At 40.6% G+C, this 23,088-nt stretch overlaps 1 protein-coding gene across 2 annotated transcripts in view; it reads right to left on the minus strand.

The window, feature by feature from the left end:
- WWOX (WW domain containing oxidoreductase) overlaps positions 1-23,088 on the minus strand; it is a 948,794-nt gene that overhangs the window by 672,304 nt on the left and 253,402 nt on the right. For both annotated transcript variants that reach the window (XM_041772247.1, XM_041772246.1), the window contains exon 7: positions 621-806. In XM_041772247.1, the coding sequence (XP_041628181.1) occupies positions 621-806 (186 nt within the window). The remainder of the gene's footprint in view (positions 1-620; positions 807-23,088) is intronic.

Here is a 23,088-nt window from a genome sequence, read left to right on the forward strand (position 1 = left end):
ACAAATATGCTGAAAATACGATGAAATTTTCAAATGCCTTTTTAGTCAATTGGATATTCTCCTAATGGTAATAGAAGAGAAGTGCCATCTGATGTTTTAATTGAAATTTTAACCAAAAGAGGCATGGCCAGATTTCTAATATGTTCTAACTACAGTACTTCCCTTTCTACAATTACACAGCTAATGTCTGCATTGAATTCCCTAATTTCTCATTATAAAACAATTGGATTTCATCTCGCAGTCTTTAATTGCATTGTTTCTCCTGCTAGAATAACTGCACATTCTTCTTGGTGAGGTGTTGAAGTTGTTGAATGACAAATCGATAAAGGTCAGGCATTCAGATTTAATCAATTATTATTCCATCTCGAAGCAAAATCAATGAGGGGCTTGAAGTATAGTTGTAGAAACCATCCGCACTGTTGTAGACAAAAAACCCCAAATAATCCTCCACAATCTCAAAAGAGAGAGAGACCTCGGAACAATTCAAGAAGCCAGGTTGAATATACACCCACACTTTCCAGAGAAGCATTACTGAAAAAGCATTTTCAGGACCAGGAGCCTTGGAGAGATGTTGGATGGCACAAGAAAGGGGGCATGTGAAACATCAGATTCTCACCTACCTATGGGACTCGGAGGAGACCACAACTACTCGGGCAGGAGCTGAGCGGCACAAGACATCCTGAAGGAGCTGGACAAGGTAGAAGTGCCCCAGGTGATTCACCTGGAAGGTGGTCTCCAGGCCATCTTTTGTAAGGCTCCAGGGTAGGGCAAAAGCCGCGGCATTGCACACAAGCACATGAAGAGATCTGAAAAACAAAACATCCAATGCTGTGTAGACACAAACACTCTAAAACCAAGGATAACCCGGGCTCTGACAGGAACAACCAACTCTTCACTGTCTTCAAGATTCATCAGTTGGAAATGGGATGTGACACCACAAAGCCATTCTGCTGGGGAATGGCTTAGACTGTGAGTGGGCAGCAGGCACCAGGAGGTCCCCAGGATACAGGACTTCCAGTGCTAAAATCAGGACCGTCCCAGGAAAACTGGTCACCCTGGATGGAACCCAGATTCTAAAATCTAATTTTATCTGTGCATCTCAGTTTATCCAACTCTTAGCTTCAACACCTATAAAATCAAAATATCCCTTAAAGTAGATTAAGAAAAAAAAGAGAAAATAGGCTGTATAAAGACAAATACAGGAATCAGGTTCAAAGTAAACATATCAAGGGGGAAATGCTCTGTTTAAAGAGACAGGTACACATTGTTTGAATATATTCCCTCCAGAGGTCAAATTACAACTATGCTTTAGAAACAAGCAAGCCCAGGGATGGGTAAGTGGAGATTTATTATAATATTTTCTTCTCTTTTTTATGTATTTAATTTGTGTCATAATAAAATCTTAAAAAATAAATCTTTCATGTGAATCAAAATCCTAAATCCTCATAAACAAATGGCACTTGTGGGAAATCATCCTAAGGTACTAATAAGAATTGTAAAAAGGCAAAAATCCAAGGCTATCCATAGTGTTTGTAATTATGATATAAAACCAAAACATTACAAAATAAATAAAATATAAAACTGGGGAAATCATTAAATGAATCTGAATATATGCATATGATAGAATACTATGCAGCCATTAAAATGATACATCTTTTGACTGTAAAACATGCGTGTTATAGAACAAAATATATAATCTTGTATGAGCATACAAATGCACACAAAATATTAATGAAGTGTACTCAAAAATGTAAATTCTAGGGCAGCCCAGGTGGCTCGGCGCTTCAGCGCTGCCTTCAGCCCAGGGCCTGATCCTGGAGACCCAGGATCGAGTCCCACGTCAAGCTCCATGCATGAAACCTGCTTCCCCCTCTACCTGTGTCTCTGCTTCTCTCTCTCTCTCTCTGTCTCTCATGAATAAATAAAATATTTTTTAAATGTAAATTCTAGTTGTTATAGGGGTGGGTGGAACCCCTTTAATTATCTTCTTTGTGAGTTTTGATTTTAATGATATGCAAGTTGTATGTATTTTTTTCTTTTGTCACTTGCGCTTTGAGAGTCATATCTAAGAAACCACTGCCTAACCCTACAGCACTAAGATACACTTCTATTTTTTCCTCTGAGAGTTTGTTTTAGCTCCTACATTTAGATCTATGATCCATTATAAGCTAAAACAGAAGCAAGGTGAATACAAGAGATCTAACTTCATTCTTTGGCATACAGGTATTCCAATTGTTGCACTTTTGTTTGTTAGAAAGGCTATGATTCCACCCATTAACTAGTCCTAGCACCTTTGACAAAAATCAACTGACCAAATTTAACAGTTTATTTTGGGACTCTCAACTCTATTCCATTATTATAGTAGTACTATAGTCTTTACTACTAAAGCTTTGCAGAAAACTTTTAAATTGGGAAGTGACATTGAAAGAACAACACTGTTCTTTCTCAAGCTTGGGTTGGCTAGTCAGGAGCCTTGCATGCACACATAAAGTTTAGAGTCAGCTTTCAATTTATGCAAAAAAAAAAAAAAAAAGCCAATAGCAATTTTGATGAAGTTTATATTAAAACTGCAGATCAGGAGCACTTGGGTGCCCAGGCAGTTAAGCATCTGTCTTCAGCTCAGGTCATGATCCCAGGATCCTGGGTCAGAGCCCAGGGTCAGACACCCGGCTCAGCAGGTAGTCTGCTACTCCCTCTCCTTCTGCCCCTCCCCCAGCTTGCTCTCTCTCTCTCTCTCTCTCTCTCTCTAACTGAATAAATAAAATCTTTTTTAAAAATTGCAGATCAATTTTGAGAATAGTGTCTCATTAACAATATTAAGTCTCTTGATCCATGAACATGGGATGTCTTTATCAGGTAGAGGAAATGCCCTTCTAATCCAAGTTTGTTGAGTGTTTTTATTACAAATGGGTGTTGGAATTTTTCAAATGTTCTTTCTGTGACCAATGACCTATCCATTATTTTACTGATATGGTAGATTACACTGACCTCCTTAAATAAATCACACCTTGTCATGGTGCCTAATCCTTTTTTTTTTTTTTTTTAATCCTTTTTATATAGTGCTCCATTTGGTTTGCCAGTATGTTGTTGAAGATTTATACATCTATATTCATAAGTGATACTAGTCTATGATCTTGTGATATCTTTATTGTGGTTTTCAAATCAGAGTAATATTGGCCTTATACAGTGAGTTTAGAGGTTTTCCTTCCCTTTTTTTTTTTAAGATTTTATTTATTCATGAGAGACAGAGAGAGAGAGAGGCAGAGACACAGGCAGAGGGAGAAGCAGGCTCCGTACAGGAAGCCCAACATGGAACTCAATCCCAAGTCTCCAGGATCAGGCTGGAGGCAGACGCTCAATTGCTGAGCCACCCTAGGCATCCAGAGAGGTTTTCCTTCTTATTCCATTTTTTTTTTTCCTAGAGTTTGCAAAGAATTGATATTAGTTCACTAATTATTCATAATATTAATGATATTATTAATGATCTCAATGATACTAATTTCATTAAGAATTGATAAAAAATGCTGGTAGAAAGCATGAATTAATTTATCATTAGAGAAAAAAAGAATTAATTCACTGTTTTAAAAAGTATTTATGTAAATCTCATTGCCACTAGGCAATCTAAGTCTCACTGAGAAACTGTCTTATTTATTCTATTTTCTGAGATAGCTCCAATCCATCAACTATCTAAGATCTAAAAGTGGTAATGTGGCTGGGGTCAGCTGTATTTGACTGAGATCACTTTTTTTCCACTTATGGTGCCCAGAGTTGTCAACGCACAGCACTCCAACAGTCCAGTTACTCTCTGAAGAGGTGGACAAAAAAATGCTCTGAGGCATCTGGTCTACCTACAACATTTATCATAGCCTTTTTCAAGCCAAAACAGAATCTACTCATTTCTAACAAAAATGACCCATATTTTGTAGTAAGCCAAGACTGCTGGAAAAAAACTCTGAGAAAGAAAGGGGAAAATGGGTCAAGTGAATATATATGTGAGCACCTTTCAGTTTCATCTCAAATATTTGGTTCCCTTTTTCAGAGTTTTTCCTTCCTTCCTCCCTCCCTTCCTCCCTCCCTCCCCCCCCCCTTCCTTCCTTTATTTATTTTCTTTATTTTCTTCTTTGTTCCTTTGAGTGCTAAATGGGAGTTAGGCACTTATTAATAGCTTCGAATACCTAAGAACCTTAGGTGATATGTATTATTATCAACATCTTACAAACAGGAAGATGAGAAATTAGAAACAAACAACCTATGGTCCAAATAAGAATCAGAAACAACAAAAAAAGTAAATAAGAACAAAACAAAATAAAATATGACGAAAAGATTAGGTGACTTCAAAGCTACTGCTCAATACCTTCTTTCTTAGATAAGCTCTCTTAAATGGATAGAATCAGGTGTTAAGAGAAATTCTAGTTCAGTCACGTTATGATACTTACTGACTTGTGCCAGTTGGTTAACATCTATAATCCTGTTTTTTCTCCCTACAAACTTACAACTGAAGCATACACGTCTCTCAAAGTTGTGATGAATAAAATCCAAGTATTTTGCAAGATACATGCCAGGTTAAATCATTGTTTCTTCCTTGTCTCTATACCCTTCCCTTCTATCCACAGGAGAAAATAAAATTCTTCAAAGTTGATTTCTGCAATGTTTCCATGTGGTTAGGACACGCCTGGTATTCAGAATTTTGACACCACACCTACTGATAACAACATGGCCTCCTCTAGCTACCTTTATTCTTGCCTGTACATTTTCTCAAGGAAATGCAAAACACATCAAGAAACTTGCTACCAAAGACCTCAGCCTGGAGGCATGAATCCACAGAGGACATGGGAAATCCTCTTCTCTTTCACCAAATTTTAATACCCTTCATTAATGTTAATTGCACAACACCAGAGGCAAAATATGTACCCTGTACCTAAAACTTGTCACCTTCATTAATTAAAAACAGGCTTATTGAATATGAAACTATAAAGTGCTAGACTTTTTTTTTAATTGTAAAGACACTTAATTGGCTTGTACAAAAGGAAAAGAATTTCTTTTGCCTCACTTTAATGAGGTTTTTATTATTCAAATGGCACATTTTGCTCAGTTTTGACTAAAAGCCATTACAATTCAAAAGGCTCTGAGATGATGAATATTTACAGAATATCAAAAGGAAAGTTCAAACTATAAAGATAGAATGGAAACAAAAATAGTATCATTCCCATTCCAAAGCTGATGCTGTTAGTCAGCACTCTCTGGGCCTGATTTGTTTTCTTCTTTGGTGAATTCTGGTCTGTGAGGGGTCAGTGAGGACAGGGGAGGTCTTCAATGTACAGAAGATCCCAATGAAAGGAGGTGTGCTGCTTCTCTGAGGTTCTAATCTACCAGGAATGAGAACCCCTGCCTCTCTGTCAAGGGGACGCTTGCTTTCTCTGGGCCTCCTGTGGATGACACTCCCTCATGGGATGAGCACTCCCATCCACTAGGGTGAACAGATTCCTTTGAGCCAGAGAACAACTGCTCAATAGTAAGGAAAGTGGTGATACTGTTATTTAGAAGTGGGTAGTGCTCCTGGTCATCCATGAGCAATGATGGACCAAGCTTTGGAGCCACAGTAGCCTTTTTTTTATATAATAAATTTATTTTTTATTGGTATTCAATTTGCCAACATACAGAATAACACCCAGTGCTCAACCCGTCAAGTGCCCCTCTCAGTGCCCGTCACCCATTCCCCCCCATCCTCCGCCCTCCTCCCCTTCCACCACCCCCAGTTCGTTTCCCAGAGTTAGGAGTCTTTATGTTCTGTCTCCCTTTCTGATGTTTCCCACACATTTCTTCTCCCTTCCCTTATATTCCCTTTCACTATTATTTATATTCCCCAAATGAATGAGAACATATAATGTTTGTCCTTCTCCGATTGACTTCCTTCACTCAGCATAATACCCTCCAGTTCCATCCACATTGAAGCAAATGGTGGGTATTTGTCGTTTCTAATGGCTGAGTAATATTCCATTGTATACATAAACCACATCTTCTCTATCCATTCATCTTTCGATGGACACCGAGGCTCCTTCCACAGTTTGGCTATTGTGGACATTGCTGCTATAAACATCGGGGTGCAGGTGTCCCGGCGTTTCATTGCATCTGAATCTTTGGGGTAAATCCCCAACAGTGCAATTGCTGGGTCATAGGGCAGGTCTATTTTTAACTCTTTGAGGAACCTCCACACAGTTTTCCAGAGTGGCTGCACCAATCACATTCCCACCAACAGTGTAAGAGGGTTCCCTTTTCTCCACATCCTCTCCAACATTTGTGGTTTCCTGCCTTGTTAATTTTCCTCATTCTCACTGGTGTGAGGTAGTATCTCATTGTGGTTTGATTTGTATTTCCCTAATGGAGCTACAGTAGCCTTAAGTGATACTTTCTACTGAAAAAGTGTCGGATGGTAGTATTTAACAGAAGGCAGTCCTAGTGCAAAGGCTCTCACTAACTAGTTTTCAGATAGCGGATCTCTAAGTTTTCCTCTCACTCTCCCTCATTTTGGGGTTTTGTTTTGTTTTGTTTTTCCCCCAGATATAACTGACATATCACACTATATTGCTTTCAGGTGTACATCTCTGCAAGCACCCCACCCGTTGACTATACCCTCTTTCTTTCTGGCCTTTCCAGTAGCTCCTTTTCCACTGGCTCATTCTTGCTGCCTTCAGGGTAATCAGATTTTTTTGACCATTGAAGAAAGGAAATCGGTAAAGAAAGTGGAGAAAAGAAACTGAAAGGAAGGACAGACAGTAGAATGCTGGAAAGAAAAATATCTACTTGATGTTGGGATTCTTTCACTGACACTAGCCTCTCCCTTCCCATTTGTGGGCTATAGTTTTGAATTGAAATATTTGTCTCCATTCATCATCTCTTTTCCTTGCCCCAAACCAACTTCTTATCACCAAGCTGACTGAATTCTTTCCCATCATCATCTAGAATCTCTCAAAGCCACCTGGAGAGCGATGGCTTCCCAATCAAGAAACCCAACCTCCCCTCTGTTGAAACCAGACTTCTCTGTCACAGTAGACCTCCTCCTATTGTTGCCCCTGCCTCATCTCTGTCTCCCAGCAAGGGACTCAAACAACACATCTATAAAGATGAACTTCACACCCACAGCTCCAGCTCCCATATTCCTCTCAGGTTCTAGAATCTCATTCATACCTACCCCAAATCTAAACTCTTCATCTTCTCTCCTCAAGTCTTTTGCCTTCCTGATGTCCTTATTTCTAGTGGGTGATAATACTCTCTAACTGGTCCCCTGATTAGTAACACTTCAGAAACACTTGCTAGTCCATCTTTTCCTTTAGTCTCTACAACTAGTCAATATCAACATCTCTAGAATCTTCAGAGACTATTAATATTTTCCAGTCCTCTACATTTCAGATGGAATGAGCATTAAGATGTTCTGTCTAGATCTCAATTATGGGTCCAGTGTACCAATTCACAACTGCTGAAAGCAAACATGTCCGATAATTCTTTGACTGATGGGTACCATCACCTCTGGAAAGTCATGCCCCATACCTAGTTGCTCTGATAACAAGTCATGCCCCACACCTAGTCGCTCTGATGACAGTTCTGGTACAAGTCCTTCTCCAGGAACCTGTGGGATCAGACTGAAGCTAGTCTCCTATTGAACACCATCTGTTTCTCTTCCTGCCTTCTTCTGAGGATACTCCCCAGTAAATCATTAATAAGTACATCCCTGGGCAGCCCGGGTGGCTCAGCGGTTTAGCACAACCTTTTTGGCCTAGAGCCTGATCCTGGAGACCTGGGATCGAGTCCCACATCGGGCTCCCTTCAGGGAGCCTGCTTCTCCCTCTGCCTGTATCTCTGCCTCCCTCTCTCTCTGTGTGTGTATCTTTCATGAATAAATAAATACAATTAAAAAAAAATAAGTACATCCCTATTCCAGGCTTGATTTCTAGGGAACCTGAGCTAAAACAACTACCAGCATTCGGTACCCTGCTGCCTTTAGTTCTGGCTCCTGCAACAGTCCAGACCCGGTCTCGCTGCCTCTACTTTCTCCCTTATTTGACCTATCATTAACACAAGCGTCCAGCGAAACACATTCTAAGAGTCTAAAATAAAAATTGATAAAGATATTTTGAAATTTATAAAAGTAGATCACAAATGATCAGTACAGGATTTATCATGTTAAAATCCTCTGGTAGCAATAATTAAGATATTTTTTACCAATGAAATTAGCAGATTTATTTATACTATTATTATATTGTTATTATGTTATATAAAGCTGATAGGTATATATATTCCTACACCCTGAATACGTGATGTTTGAAGCCAGTACATCTGTGGTAATTTATTACAACAGCAACAGAAAACAAACAGAGTCAGGTAATGAACATTTGCTCTTTTAAGTCACTAAATTTTGGGAGTAATTTAACAGATAACTAATACATGCATCATGCTATGTGAAAGAAACCAAACTCAAGAAGCTACATATGGAACACTTGTGTTTATATAACATTCTGGAAAAGGCAAAACTCCAGGAACAGGAAAAAAAAATCAATTGTTGCCAGGGGCTGGGTGTAGAGGTGGGAATTACTACAAAGACGCACAGGGGAAATTTAGGGGGTAAGTGAACAGCTCTAAATCTTGATTGTGGTAACTCTGCAACTATGGGTTTGTCAGAACTTACAGAACTCTATTATTAAAAGGGTGAATTTTACTATATGTAAAAAGCAACTTTAAAAAAATGTAGAGACACAACAGTGCCTTGTGTGCTACTAATCGCCCTACTCACACCCCCAGGATGAGTAACTGATGCATCTGTGTGCTGACCACACCTAGTGGGATGACAGCAGTTGAGCGTATTCATCTCTGCGTCTTGGGACCAACTTGCCAAGCACCTTGAACCTGACAGGTGGCTAATACAAAACTGTTACCTGGCTGAAGTCAAGTAAATATGTATGGACTATTTACAATGCGCCTTGTCCTGGGTACCAGGAAACTACTGAGAAGAAAAATGTTAAAATCTACTTGCAGAGAGTACAGGTCAACATAACAGTGTAAAGACTATAGAATACTCGGCTCATGTATACAGTGCCCACCCACGCTGACTGCCCCTTGTCCTTTCAAGAGCCAGCTCAAACCCCAAACCCCCCATGGAACCTTCCTAAACCATCCCACACATAAGAATGGCTCCTCCTCTTAATTTGTAGAGCATTTAGTATCTGTGTGATTTCTGAAGCAACTCCTGAACCTCATCTTGGTGAGACGCCCTGGAAGTTCTGACCAACCACAAAAACTCTTTCTTATGAAATTTTATGTTCTCCTTATAAGTGTTGTAACAGCAGGGGTGCAGGTCCACATTGGCGTCATCCTATAAAACTGGGCAACAATTTGCTCACAGAGAATGTTCAATAAGCACCTACTTGAACACACGGGTCTAGTAAACATGAACCGAAAGAGAGGCTCACACTTGTTCCTTGCTTGGGACATTCATACGATGTCAGTGCGAGGACACATTGTTGGTAATCTTGGAATATTCTATTTTAATAATCATAGCAACCCACAAGGTAGACAGGATCGTTACCATTTCAGAGGAAAAACTAAGGTTCAAAATGTTTCTTGCCAAGTAGCTGAAGAAGCCAGAATGGAAATCTAGGACTACCTGCAACCAAAATGTTTTCTTAGTCAGGAACACACACTATCCTTCCAACCGGGGAATAGGAAGGCTTGCTGTGTGGAGCCAGGAGGTTGAACATAGGTAGTGGGCTATCTGAATGGCACCCACAGCCTAGTGAGGTACACACCCCGAACGTCTACAAGCAGCAGTGCTTTGATATGATGTTAAGAAATTAAACTTGAATAAAATGCCAGAAATTCAGCCTATCTCCAACTGGGCTCTCACCCATGATGATGTCATGCATGCATATTTCTGGACAGTAGAGAAATTAATGATGCTGATATCATACCACTTTCTGATTCTGGCTCATACACTGACATACAGTACTTTCCTGCCTCACTCTACTTGTCCTCTTAGATCACTCTACTTGTCCGCTTAGATGGACCTAAAAGGGTCCCTCACTCTGTCCCAGCTGCCCCTTCTACAGGTCACAACCCACCCTTTCTCCCAAGGACTACTCAGGAGACCCTTCTTTACTTGAAGAAGCCTTACTCCCCATCAGGAAGATAAGCACTATCTCCCTCTTCTGCAATTCTTAGACACCTTCCTTAGACCTTTTGCAAGGTTAACAACAATGTGATTGACAGAAAGAGACATAACCAAAGGACACAAGACCCTTCGTCCTATGACCACTAGACAAATGCATGGGGCAGGAGATCCAGCTGTTTCCCAAGTTCCCTGACCCACAATCCCCCACTAAGGCTCTAAGCTCCTACTGACACCAACCCCTGGAGGGCCAGGATGACATCTGTTTGCTCCACAAACATCCATTGCCATTCTCAACCCTGCCAACTGTTTTGAATGTTCATCAGTAACTGGCAACAACCCAACCTTAGCACATCCTGAGAGTTTACTGTAAACAAAACATCAGCTTCTGAGCTGTAGCATCTCCCAGGAGGTTTGGTCTTCAATTCTGGCTGGGGTGTGTCCATTCCTAAATTGCTTAACTCTTTGTGGCTCAATCTGTCTGTTACCTTTGCCAGTAGACTACAATCAATGACCATAGGAAAGAGTCTTTGTTTGCCTAGCCTTTGTTTGCATGCAGTAAGAAGTAAGCCTTTTGTACATCAGGAATGAATGAATGAATGAATGAATGAATACATTGAATCAATGCTATTTTCCCAATGGCATCTGGTTTATAAATCACATTCTATAGTCATGTCTTACAATATATTATTGCCTAAAATATGGCAAAAGAAGGGGGGGGGAGAAGAAGGAGGGGAAGAAGTGGATTTGGTTCTAGCTGATCCATGAAGGCAGAGTTATTTATGCTTTGAAGACAACACCAGTCCCTTATGATCTAAGTAACCTAAGAACCAGATACATAACGTCAAACCTGAAGACTGAGAAGGTGCTTCAAAAGAGTCTATGAAGAGTAGTAGCAACCATCATGCGGTTGAATTACACTGAGGATTTGTAAACTGAATCATAACATGCTCCAAAAAACGAGACAGACCTTTACAGGCTAAATAAACACCCTGTGGAACATTAACACAGTTGTGGCTTTTGGGGATTCCATCTCAGACACAGTAAAAGAATGAACTAAGTGTAATGTTATGTAAAGGGAAATACTTTTCAATTCCTCCTTGAAACAGACTGTCACACCATCTGGGGCATTTCTCAAGTGAGCTGCGGGAATTAGTACTATATGGAAATACTCTGAAATTCAATAGAAAGGGCCTAAGGACCCAAAGTCCCAAAAGCAACTGTTTCTCAGACTTACTAAGTGTTAGGTTTTCTTTTTATTCCAGCAAAGGAAGAGGAAAAAAATACTGTAGAATTCCAACGTGGATCTCTACTTAAATCGCTAGGGTTGGGTTATTTTGAACTCATGGATGGCAGCATAAACTGGAACACAGCCATCCTCTCATACAGCTCACCTCAAGCCCAGCGAAGGTTCTAGACTCTCCAACAGCCCACCAAGACCTCAACTGCCCAAGATGCAGTGTGCACGCCAACAGTAAAAGTCAAGAGGACTTTAGGTGGTATATAGAAAAACTTTTAAACAATATTTATGGTAACATACTGGAAAAAATATATAATTAGCTGCCCAAATTCACAATGACAATAACAATTAAAGGGAGGGACAGTACCCACCTTGTTTGCTAGTAATGAAAATCAGAGAAAAATGTAAAATGCTTAACATCAGCTGAGAGATGATACCTAAAACGGGCTATTTTTTCCTTGGCTGCCTGTTTCCTAGACCTTGGCTACACTTTGGGGACATGACACCTATCAATAATTCAGAGATATAGGGATGCCTGGTGGCTCAGTGGCTGTGCATCTGCCTTCAGCTCAGGGCCTGATCCCAATCCTAGAACCGAGTCCCACATCGGGCTCCCTGCATGGAGCCTGCTTCTCCCTCTGCCTGTGTCTCTGTTTCTCTCTCTCTGTGTCTCTCATGAAGAAATAATCTTAAAAAAATAAAAATAAATAAAATAATAATTCAGAGACATAGCACATGTATACAATTATCTCCCATATTTATAAAATACCTATACATGGCTTCTCATGTTCTTACCCTATATCTCTGGGGGGGGGCAGGGGTAAGAGCCTCAATAAATATGCAAGGAAATAAAGGAAATAAAACAAGAGAAATAGGAACACATAAAAATCAATGTCAGTTTAGATGGTCAGTGACTGTCTAGCTGTGCTTCTAAAATTTGAAGGATCCACATGTTTTATGAATTTAAGGACACCATCGAAATTAACATAATAATTAACCCAGAGTGGATTCTGCTGTTAAGATAACCCAGCTACACCTTTTTTTTTCTAAGTTGAAATAAAGAAAATAATCCAAACCAATCAGCAGGAATACAGCAGAGCACTGGCTGTATCCCAGGAGACCACCACGAATTTTTCATTTCATGCACCATTTACAACTTCTTATAGTGAATTCCAGACCATCAGTACATACACTTAACAGAAAATAGAAACACTCTTGTTTTTGTTGTTTTCTTAAATTTTTGCCACATGTCCATTACCTTGATTATATTTCCCATCCTATCATATACAGGCCCAGCAGCAAAATCTCAACCTCACTGATTCTAAATGGGGCAAGATATACAAAAGGAAAAATACCGATATCTTTTTCCAAGGGACTTTCTAGGAAAAAAAAAAAAAAGCATCAATTTTGTAATTTTGCCACCAATAGTCCTTAATCCACATAACATGATATCTCAAACGCAGATCTGACCCTTTGGTGTTATAGGTCCATTTGTCTGCAAGTTTCGCTCCTGCCCTTTGCAGTCAGTACCTTTACTGCCTTGTGTTCTGGCTCCCTGGGAATATTTAATAAACTGGACAATCAATGATAAGCATGATAAGGATGGAAGAGTGGGAATGGTAACAATAAATTCAACCACACTCACAACCCAGTAACTTCACTAAACATAGCTCCCACAGATCGAGAAAATGCAAATGAACCAGAGTCTCTCTTGGCAAATTCCCATTTGTTCATCTGACAAATGAATGATGGTCATGTCCTACAGAAATTCACTCGTGACATGAAAGAAGTCTTGGGAAGCCAAACTGGAGTTTAATAAACTCCACAAGAGAACTCATAGAATGTGAATATTATTCATACAAATGCGGGAAGGGAAGAAGCTGGCAGACTGGGAGGGCTGGGGCCAGCATTATTTAGAGAAGAGGGAGCTGGTTATTTTCTCTGTAATGCTCAGTTTTCTCGGACACAAAAAGGAGTAAGTCACAACAGTGGGCTAGAAACCCCGGAAGGGCTGAGTGTGTCTCTAAAGTCACCATGGGGATCCCTGGGTGGCGCAGCGGTTTGGCGCCTGCCTTTGGCCCAGGGCGCGATCCTGGAGACCGGGGATCGAATCCCACATCGGGCTCCCGGTGCATGGAGCCTGCTTCTCCCTCTGCCTGTGTCTCTGCCTCTCTCTCTCTCACTGTGTGCCTATCATAAATAAATAAAAATAAAATAAAATAAAATAAAATAAAGTCACCATGGTGCTCCCACACCCAGCACCATGTCTAAGATGCAACAGAAGTTTGTTGAATTACTGAATGCCTGAAAATCAAGTAAGATCGTGCTGGTGACAGCTCTCTGCATCCTTGCTTGCACAACTCAAGTATTGCATGCATACAGTCAGTATTTGGTTTTAACCCACAGAGCCTCTCTCTGTGTCAGCTTCATCCACAATGCAGTCATTATATGCCACTTGCCTATTTTTTGTCAAATTTAAGGACCACTTGTATTCACTTAAAAAAAAATGCACGGAAACCAAATCGTGTATTTCACAGTCTTGTCCTTTGCACAAACAACACCTGTAGGATTGCCGCTCTGGTTTTAGTTTTTAAAAATTAGTATGTGTTAAGTTAAATAGACTATTTAACTGTGTCCATCTTATACATAAGCAGCAACAGGAGAACTTTGGGAAACTGTTCTATATGGCTCACAGAGCTCCTGCAATTTGGCTGCCCAGCAGTGGGAGTAATTAAATGAATAGTGCATGTGGCCTTAGAAAACAAATCCATTACAAAGAAATCAGAATTATCCAGGACACTTGAGTGAAGGACTGGAGCTGGCAGTAAATTATTTGGCAGTGCCTACTAAGAACACATTTACCCTAACAACTGAAAACAGTATCTTCTCTCTTTGACTATGATTTCCTTGTGTGTGTGTGGCGGGGGGGGGGGGGGGGGGGGGGGCGTCCTATATCCATACGAAGCATATATCCTGTACCAAGTACAGGGCCCTGCTCGTAGAGGATTCCTGCCATTTGTCGACAAGGTTAAAATAATACCTGGGGATCTTCTCTAAGTAAAATGCATCCCTCCAAGCATTCTACTCTGTTGACATGTAGGGAACATAAAGTCAATGAAGAAATAACTCGCCTTTCTGAAGACAAATTAGCATTCTTTCAAATTAAAATTATATTTTGTGGCCATAAAGCAATATTAAGCATTACAAGCCATTATTTATAAACTTCTGCAATACCAACCTGCTATATAAATTCTGCTAAAAAGATCTTGGGAACATTCACTTTTAAATATATTTGTAGAATAGCTGTCTAAGTACCAGATGATGATTTCATTACCATGATGCAAAAGGGCTTATTTAAAATATACCTTCTATGGTCACAGCAGAGGGAGAGGGTTTTAATGTGGGTGGCAGAGGTGAACTTACATGGACAACAACAACAAAATTAGTTGGGGAATGTGCTTAAGTGCATGGTCAAGTTACTCAAACAATAAAACATCTCATGCATTTTGTACATTCCCTTGCCAATGAGGACTCTTGCCTCTGTTTTGCCTAGAGATATATGGAGCTGTAATCGAGTTCAGAAAGCCCCTGACAGCTGTGTGCTGCCATTCAGACCTGAAAGATTCCATGTTATGATAAAAATTAATGTACTCTGACATCCTCTGGGACTCCCTGGGCCCTGGGAATAGCTAATGAAGAAATACAACCTTGCCATAGAACAGCATGCAGCTCTGGAGTTAAGGATTAATTCAGACGTGGTAGCAGTGTGGCCCCTCTGTTATCAGCCATAAAGCAACTAGACCCCAATGCCAAAGCGAGTCAGCCATGACTGGTCAGAATTATTTCCTGGGTCAGAACAGGTCAAACAAACAAAAAGCTTTACAAAATAATTGAGCCCAACTTGGAGGTAGCCTGTCACTCCATGCAAATGGCTCTCTTTTTAAACCAAAAAAGGGTAACTGCAACATCTGGTGTCTCTTATTGGCTATGACCATGGACTTGAAAACTTCTCCCCAGGAGATGTGCTTCCCAGGCGATTAGAAGACCACTGGGCATGTCCTTCAAGAGGGGTTCAGAAAGGGTCTTGATGTTGAGTGTGGGAGAAATACTGGTCCCCAGAGACTTGTTTCACTGTCCCCACCAGCCTACAATCCAACATCCTCAACCCCCAAGGATAATGATTGCCCCCAAGAAAGCAAGGCACTGGGAATAATGTTCACAGCAGCATTATTCATAAGAGCCAAAAAGTGGAAATAAGCCCAATGTCCACCAACTGATGCATGGATACACAAAATGTGGTCTACTTGTATAAGAGAATATTATTCAGCCATAAAAATCAGTGAAATGTTGATCATGCTATGACATGCATGGATTAAACTTGAAAACATTATATGAAGTGAAAGAAGACAGTCACAAAAGACGACATGTTGCATGATCCCATCGACCCAGAATGTCCAGAAGAGGCAAATTAGTAGAAACAGAAAAATTAGCTGTTGCCTAGGGTTGGAGAGGCAGGGGTGGAGGGAAATGACTACTCATGGGCACAGGCATGGTTTCTGTTTGAAGTGATGAAAACATTCTGGAATTATTAGTCATGGTTGTATAACTCAGTAGGCAGGATAAGAACTACTAAATTGTACACTTAAAATGGCAAATGTTATGATATACAGATTATATCTCAATCACAAAAAAACTCCCTGGGTTCTGAGCAACCTACCCTGACACTTCTCAGAATGAGTTAGGTAGCCTCCAGCCGGGCTCCTTTTCCTGCTGATGGGGGCAGCTCTGGCGAACAGCTCTCCGGACCCTGTCCACCTTATCCTCACACTTCCACCGTGAACAGAAAATGAGATTAAAGCAAGATATAGCAAGTTCAATGAAAATAAGGCTGTGTGGTTGTTTTGGGGGGGGGGGGTTCTTTTTTTTTTTTTTTTGACAATTTCTAGGTTACACAGAGCTACATGGTTTAAGTTTGACACTATTTCAGCCTACTATTAGAATTTTAACATGTCTGGATGAATTTACTTCTGACAACTAAATTTTAGCCATTTTTTTTTAAAGATTTGGTTGAAATTTTAGGTTTTTTTCTTCCTTTGACATATCAGTCCCTAAATTTTCTACAACCTATGGCATTATTTTTGCTAATTTATGATCTCCACTAAATGATTACAGAAAACTTTTACTAGAAAAACATATACTAGAAAATTTTTTTCAAAAATACTTGAAATGTGTATTTAAACATATATTTATTTTCTTTCCTATAGAGTGCCTATTGTTATATTGAAAGTTAAAAAAAAAAAAAAAAGAACAGAAACCAGAAGGTGATATTCTAAAAAACGTGAGGAGTGATATTAATCAAGGGGTAGTAGTAGTATATTCATGGATGGAAATTTGCCATGCCTTAGATTTGCTTTAAAATAATCTAGCAAGAAAGGGGCTTCAGATTGAGCAAAATTGACCATATGTTGGTAATTATAAAAGCTAGGTAAAGGGCTTGGGAAGGTCCATTATACCTCTTTTCTCTCCTGTGTGTATTTGAAAATCTCCACAGTAAAAAAGTTTCAAGAAATATAGATTAATGGAAAGTAGGAAAATGGGCACTTTTCATTTTCATATTTATGCTTTTCCACATTTTTTCAAATGTTCTACAATGGGTATGCACCACTTTTGTTATGAGGAAACTTGTATAGAATAACATTATTTATACATAATATTAAAATAAATAGGTTTAGTATCTGCCTGAAAAATCATAAAAGCAGTTAAGCCTTTAGAATGAGGCCTATGTAAACACTCAAACCACCCCCCTGCCCCAGGAAGACACATACAATAGAAAAGGCAGGATGGGTAGCCACAGCTGGCTACCTGGGCAGGAAGGGACTGGAGAGCAAAGCCACCCTTCTCCCAGTCATAGAGTTGAGTGAGTGGCAAAAAACAAAAAACAAAACCCTGGTGCAAAACTCCACTAAGCCTGGAACTCTCACAGGATGGGAAAGAGGGGGGAAAAGGCCTATTTGCTCTAAGACACATGGGGACTAAACAGAGCTGGGAAGCCTGGGATTGAAATCTACTTTGGTATCAGGGTCTTTAAAGGTCATAGTTAATTCTTGTGTAAAATCAATGGGAAGCCCTCCCTGTAATCGGGTGGCAAGTCCTGCTTTACGTGTCTAAGCAAAGCTGAGTCAGAGGAAGTTTCTGAAAAATTAGCAGAGTCACATACCAGAGCTGTGCTTCTACTTTCTACAAAACCAAAGGAGGAGCCTGGGACCCCACCATCTAAGACAAGGAATGGGCTAGGAATCAATGATAGTGATAGAGCTGGGGGATAGTTAGTCCTTTCTGACTCCTACTCCAGTGTTCTGTCCACTTCCTTACTGCTCAGCCCCAAGCAGCTCTGCCCAAGCTTCCTCATCAATGAAGGAAAACCTAGGATGTCTCTTCCGAGCCCACCAGCAAGTAAGTGGTTTCTCCTCCCCATGATGGCAATGGGCTCAGATGGCCTGAACAAGCAACTGGAAAAAGAATTACAGCAACTAATGAATAGAAACCTTGCATTTTATAATAAATATTTGACCGTAATTAAGTAAATGCAAGTTTCACAAATAACATTTTAGATCTTAATAGCATTGCCTAGTGTGTGAGGAAGAAATGAGAAAAAGTGACATGTAACCTCTCTGGAGAGTGATTTTGTTTCATACATCAGCAGTATTAAAAGTTATTCCTATGCTTTGATCCCAAAACTCTCCTTGTAAGAACTGATCCTAAGAAAACAAGAGATCCAAAAGGAGGTCTGTGCAGGACCTTGTCATAGTACTTAACAATAGCAACAACAAAATTAGAGGCAACCTAGCACCCAACAATTCGAGATTGGCTAAATAAGTTTACTTCTATGCAATGCATTCCTTTTGTAAAGCCTTTAAAATTGAAGTTATAGAAATATGTCTCATGACATTAAAAAATGCCCATCATGTTCTTAGAGTGAAGAAAAACAGATTATAAGAGAGTATATGTAACATAATCACTTCCCATCCACTAGGGTGGCCACAATAAAAAAGATGGCTTTTTTGTTAAAGATTTTATTTGTTTATTTGAGAGAGAGAGTGCACGGGAGAGAGAACACACAGGGGAAGTGGCAGAGGGAGAGGCAGAAGCAGGCTCCCTGCTGAGCAAGGAGTTCCATGTGGGACTCGATCCCCAGACCCTGAGATCATGATCTGAGCAGAAGGCAGGTGCCTAACCAACTGAGCCACTCAGGCATCTCAAAAAAAGATGGCTTTAATTTAATAAGAAAAAGAACACTAACAAGTGTTGGTGAGGTTGTGTAGAATCCGGAACTCCTACACACCGCAAGGAGGAATGTATGATGGTGTAGCAGTCATGGGCAAGTCTGACAGCTCCTCAGAAAGTTAAACATAAAGTCACCACCTGACCTCACAACTCCACTTCTACGCATATACCCAAGAGAAATGACAAAATGCATCTACACGAAAACTCTGTACACGAATGTTCATAAAAGCATTATTCTTAACAGCCCCAAAGTATAAATGGCCCAAATGTTGATCAAGTGATCAAGGGGTAAAACAAGTATTATACCAATACAATGGAATCTTAGTCAGCACTAAGAAAGAATGGGGTGTCAACACATGTTGAACATGCATAAATCTTGAAAACATGCTAAGTGAAAGAAGCCAGACATGAAAGGCCACAAATCCAGAGACAGAAAGTAGATTAGTGGCTGCCGGGGAGGTGCTGGGAGTGGGGAGGAACTGAGGAGTGATGGCTAATGGGTAACGGGTTTCTTTTTAGGATGATGAAAATGTTCTGGAATTCAAGAGTGGTAATGGCTGAACAACCTGGTCAATGTACTAAAAACCAATGGACTGAACTCTTTAAAGTGGCGAATTTTGTGATATGTGAATTATATCTCAATAAAAAAACGAATAAAAAATATATATAAACAGGCTTTTTCTTTTTAAGAATCTATTAACACAGAATAAAAATGATTACATCCAACCGTCAATGTGGATTGTCTAGGATGGCAAAATTATGGTCACCTTGTGCTTTATTCTGGATGTTTCCCTATAATTTAGAAAATTTCCCATATGACTTATATAGTGCTTTTAAAATCTACAGAAAAGAAAACAAAAACACACACAAAAAAGAGTGGTATTTTAAAAGAAAAGGTTACCACCATATCCTGTGTGTGGAATGCCCTTTCCAGAAAAGCATTATGGTCACATTCAGGGATAGGGGTCGACCGTCCAGGGGTCTTAGCACTGCATTGTCGGAGCAGTTACATAAAACACAGAACATACAAGACAGGACCTGGGAGGAAGAAGGGTCGCCTTCACCGACCTCAAACCTCAAACCCAGGCATCATCTATCAAACCCCTATCATAAAGGGGGTACATCACACGGGCCAGGCGTCTGCCCTAGCCCCTGGCTTCCCGACTCTGAGCTCCAAGGGCCTCCCTGCAGGGGCCAAACCTCCCCAGATACACCCTTGACATAGAAACACTATGGCTCTTCATCCTCAGAATGCAGCTCTGAGCCTCCCTCACACTCCATTTCACAGATGAGGACGCTGAGGGTCTGAGAAGCAGAATAACTTGCTCAGAGGCCTAGGCTGTCGAGACAGGATTTGAACCCGAGCCAGTCTGACACCTCACTAAGGGTGGCCTGTTAGAGACCTCTGTCAACGCTCGGAGCTATGTTAGGGGAGGGGGTGACAGCAGAAGGGGTGAAGCGATTATCCCTGCAGAAAAAAAGTAACCAAGACTCCAGATTCAGTTGTTAGGTGGGCAGTGCTCAGTGCCCCATGACACACGGCACCTTGCGAGAACCACCCAGGGAGCTTCTAAAAGTCCAAATGCCCAAGAGTGTGTCCCAGACGCGGTGCAATCAGAATGCAAGGAGCAGCCAAACACCAGCATTTTTTAACACCCCCACTGAGAACCAGGGTGACAGTCCCCAGGGAGTTTGGAGATCTGATATGGGAAACTGAAACACCCCTGTCCTTTAAGGTGGGAGACATTTTGCCCAGATCCACTTCCCAAAGCTACATCATTTGTCAACTTTCCCACTCCTTAGACTTCTCAAGTCAACCAGAAACCTTTTCTTCTTTCTGCTTTGGGTTATCAATTATTGCATAATGTCGGCTAAAATATCTATTTGATTACGAGCCGGTGACTGAACTACAACAGCAGCAGAAGCTCTTAAAAGGCAAAATAAGAACTTTGACGCTAATGGAGAGGATCCATTTAAATTTTTCCTGAATGACAAGGTATTGGGTAGATTTTTACGAAATGAAGAAAACAAAGGACTCACAATATTAAAAACACAGTGCAGTGACAAGTAGTTCAACTGAAAATATAATCTTCCTTGGGGATTTTCAGCAGGCTGCCACAGAGTAGCTCCGCTGATTTATTTCAAATGTACAATTCAAGTTTTTAGGCTGACAAGAATTAGCTTCTCGACAACGTACTGAGGAAAAGAGACGGTTCCCGTGTTATTAAAATGTGATTTCGGTGTGGTTTAAGCACAAGTCCCCAACATGTCAATTATGTAAAAGGAGCATTCCAACATGACAATGGGGGTGGTTGGAAAGTACAAGGAGAAAAACCGAGCTGGATTCATGCGCCAAGATGGGACATGAAATTCTCAACCACAGACACTGAAATGCTCTTCTCAAGTCTTACATAAACCAGAGCTCTCTGAGAGTAATCACAGGCTTGCTGCGTCAATGACTAGAGGGGTGGTCTCAGCATGGGTGAAAGAACAGGCCTTGCAGAGCTCAGAGGGGTCAGTCCTTGTCCATGCCAAGTGACGCCAGGCTAGCTTGGCCACGTTGTTTGTGCCACACCAGGGAAGCTCTGGCTCCTAACAGGCAAATGCGTCCTTGGGTTTCCTAGAGGGAATTTTTATGGTTTTTTTTTTTTCCTGAAATAACTGTATATATGATTACTGTAAAATTTGTTCCCCAAGATCTTTAAACATATAACGTCTATACCACCTGTGGAAGTATCAGTTCAGGAACTATAAATGGCTTGGGAATCAGCGCATTAAAAGCAAAGTTCAGGTCACCAAATGAAATTATGTGTTTCTGGTTTTGTTCTTCCTTCCTCCCTCTCATCCACTCACCCAACCACCTACCCCATCCATCTGCTTCCATGAGCTCATTATAAGGTGGTATATGTAATAATTGCAAAGGATGATGGTAATGATAACAACAATGATGATATAGCTAAAATTTATTAGGTATCAGGTACCATATTTATAAACATCATGTTATTTAATCTTCTCAACCACCCACGATGGTATTACCATGATTTCCCACTATTACTGATGAAGAAACTTAAGATCAGAGGGATTAAGGAATTTGCTAACATCCTCAAGTAAGTAACATATGGAACAGAGATCCAGAGCTAAGACAAAGATGAAGTAGCCAAGGTTGCTGCCTCTGTGGGGCTCGGCCTAACGAAGAAAAATCAATATAGAAAACAGAATCCCCAAAGTATTCAAGCATAATGATTGGATATGTTGTCAACAGTCCAAAAGTGACTTGTCAATTCAACCATGGAGAGTGGAGGGCAGAGGAGGGAATATGGAGGCTCTGTAGAGGATGTGACGAAGTCATCCAGTGAGCAGGTGGTGGACAGGTAAGAGGAGAATAGCATGAGTCAGGAGCACAGGCCCAGAATCGGAAGGCAGAGCCTCTAAGTGTGTCTTTGAGCAGGGTGGAGAGACATGGGGCTGGGAGAACACAACCATAAATGAAGGTGGAAGGGCCAGACTTCAGAAGAGTTGCGGGGGGCGGGGGAGGGGGGTCACATCAGTAGATGCAGCCTTTGCAGTTCAGATGGCAAGACACCACCAAAAGTTTTTTCCACAGGACAGTGTCAGGGCTGGGTTTGTGTTTGAGAGTGATCAGTGGGTAGTTCAGATGCATAAATAGCAAAAAGACCCTCTGGTCTTCTTCTGTCTCCTGATCAGCATCATTACGAAGACAAGTAGGAAGTTAAGAGGAAATGAACACTGACGTTTGGAGTAAATGTGCAAGGACAATTGCAAACGAGAATAAATAGTTGCCATTTCTTCTTAAACTCACTCCACAGAGAGACACCTTCTACATATTCGGTAGAAAAAAGTCTGAGTTCTTTAACTGAGGGGAGGAGCCTCTCTTCCATTGGGTTTGTTTAACCTCCTTTCCACATATTTCAGCAAAACAATTTCCTCTTGGTGATAGAAAATTGGCTGGAAGGAGCATCTCCTTCAACCTTGAAGTGACCTTAATAATTGTCCCACTAGGCAGGGGTTGTCATCCATCCTATTAATGGGACAAATTGCCTTCGGAGGCAATGTGTCCTACATGATGCATTTCCCAAATGAGACAGATCTTTCTGATTCTGCAAACTACTGTCTAAGCTGAGCTTAGTGGCAATAAAAATTTTTGGACCAAGTTCTAGCCTTACTACTTACTTGCTAGCATGACCTTGGTCAAGGTCCTCAATCTCTTTAAGCCTCAATACCTTGATCTATGAAATGTGGCTGATCATTACATTAGGCTGAACCATAAGACACTGCCATTCTTCTACCATTTTTGACCTATCCTCTGAGCCCTAGTGAGGATAAAATGGGATGACATATAAGTGCTTAACTGTGCTTGACACATAATAAATAGGTGATAAATATGAGC

The sequence above is a fragment of the Vulpes lagopus genome, chromosome 10 (assembly GCF_018345385.1).
Source record: "Vulpes lagopus strain Blue_001 chromosome 10, ASM1834538v1, whole genome shotgun sequence".
NCBI classification, from domain to species: domain Eukaryota; kingdom Metazoa; phylum Chordata; class Mammalia; order Carnivora; family Canidae; genus Vulpes; species Vulpes lagopus.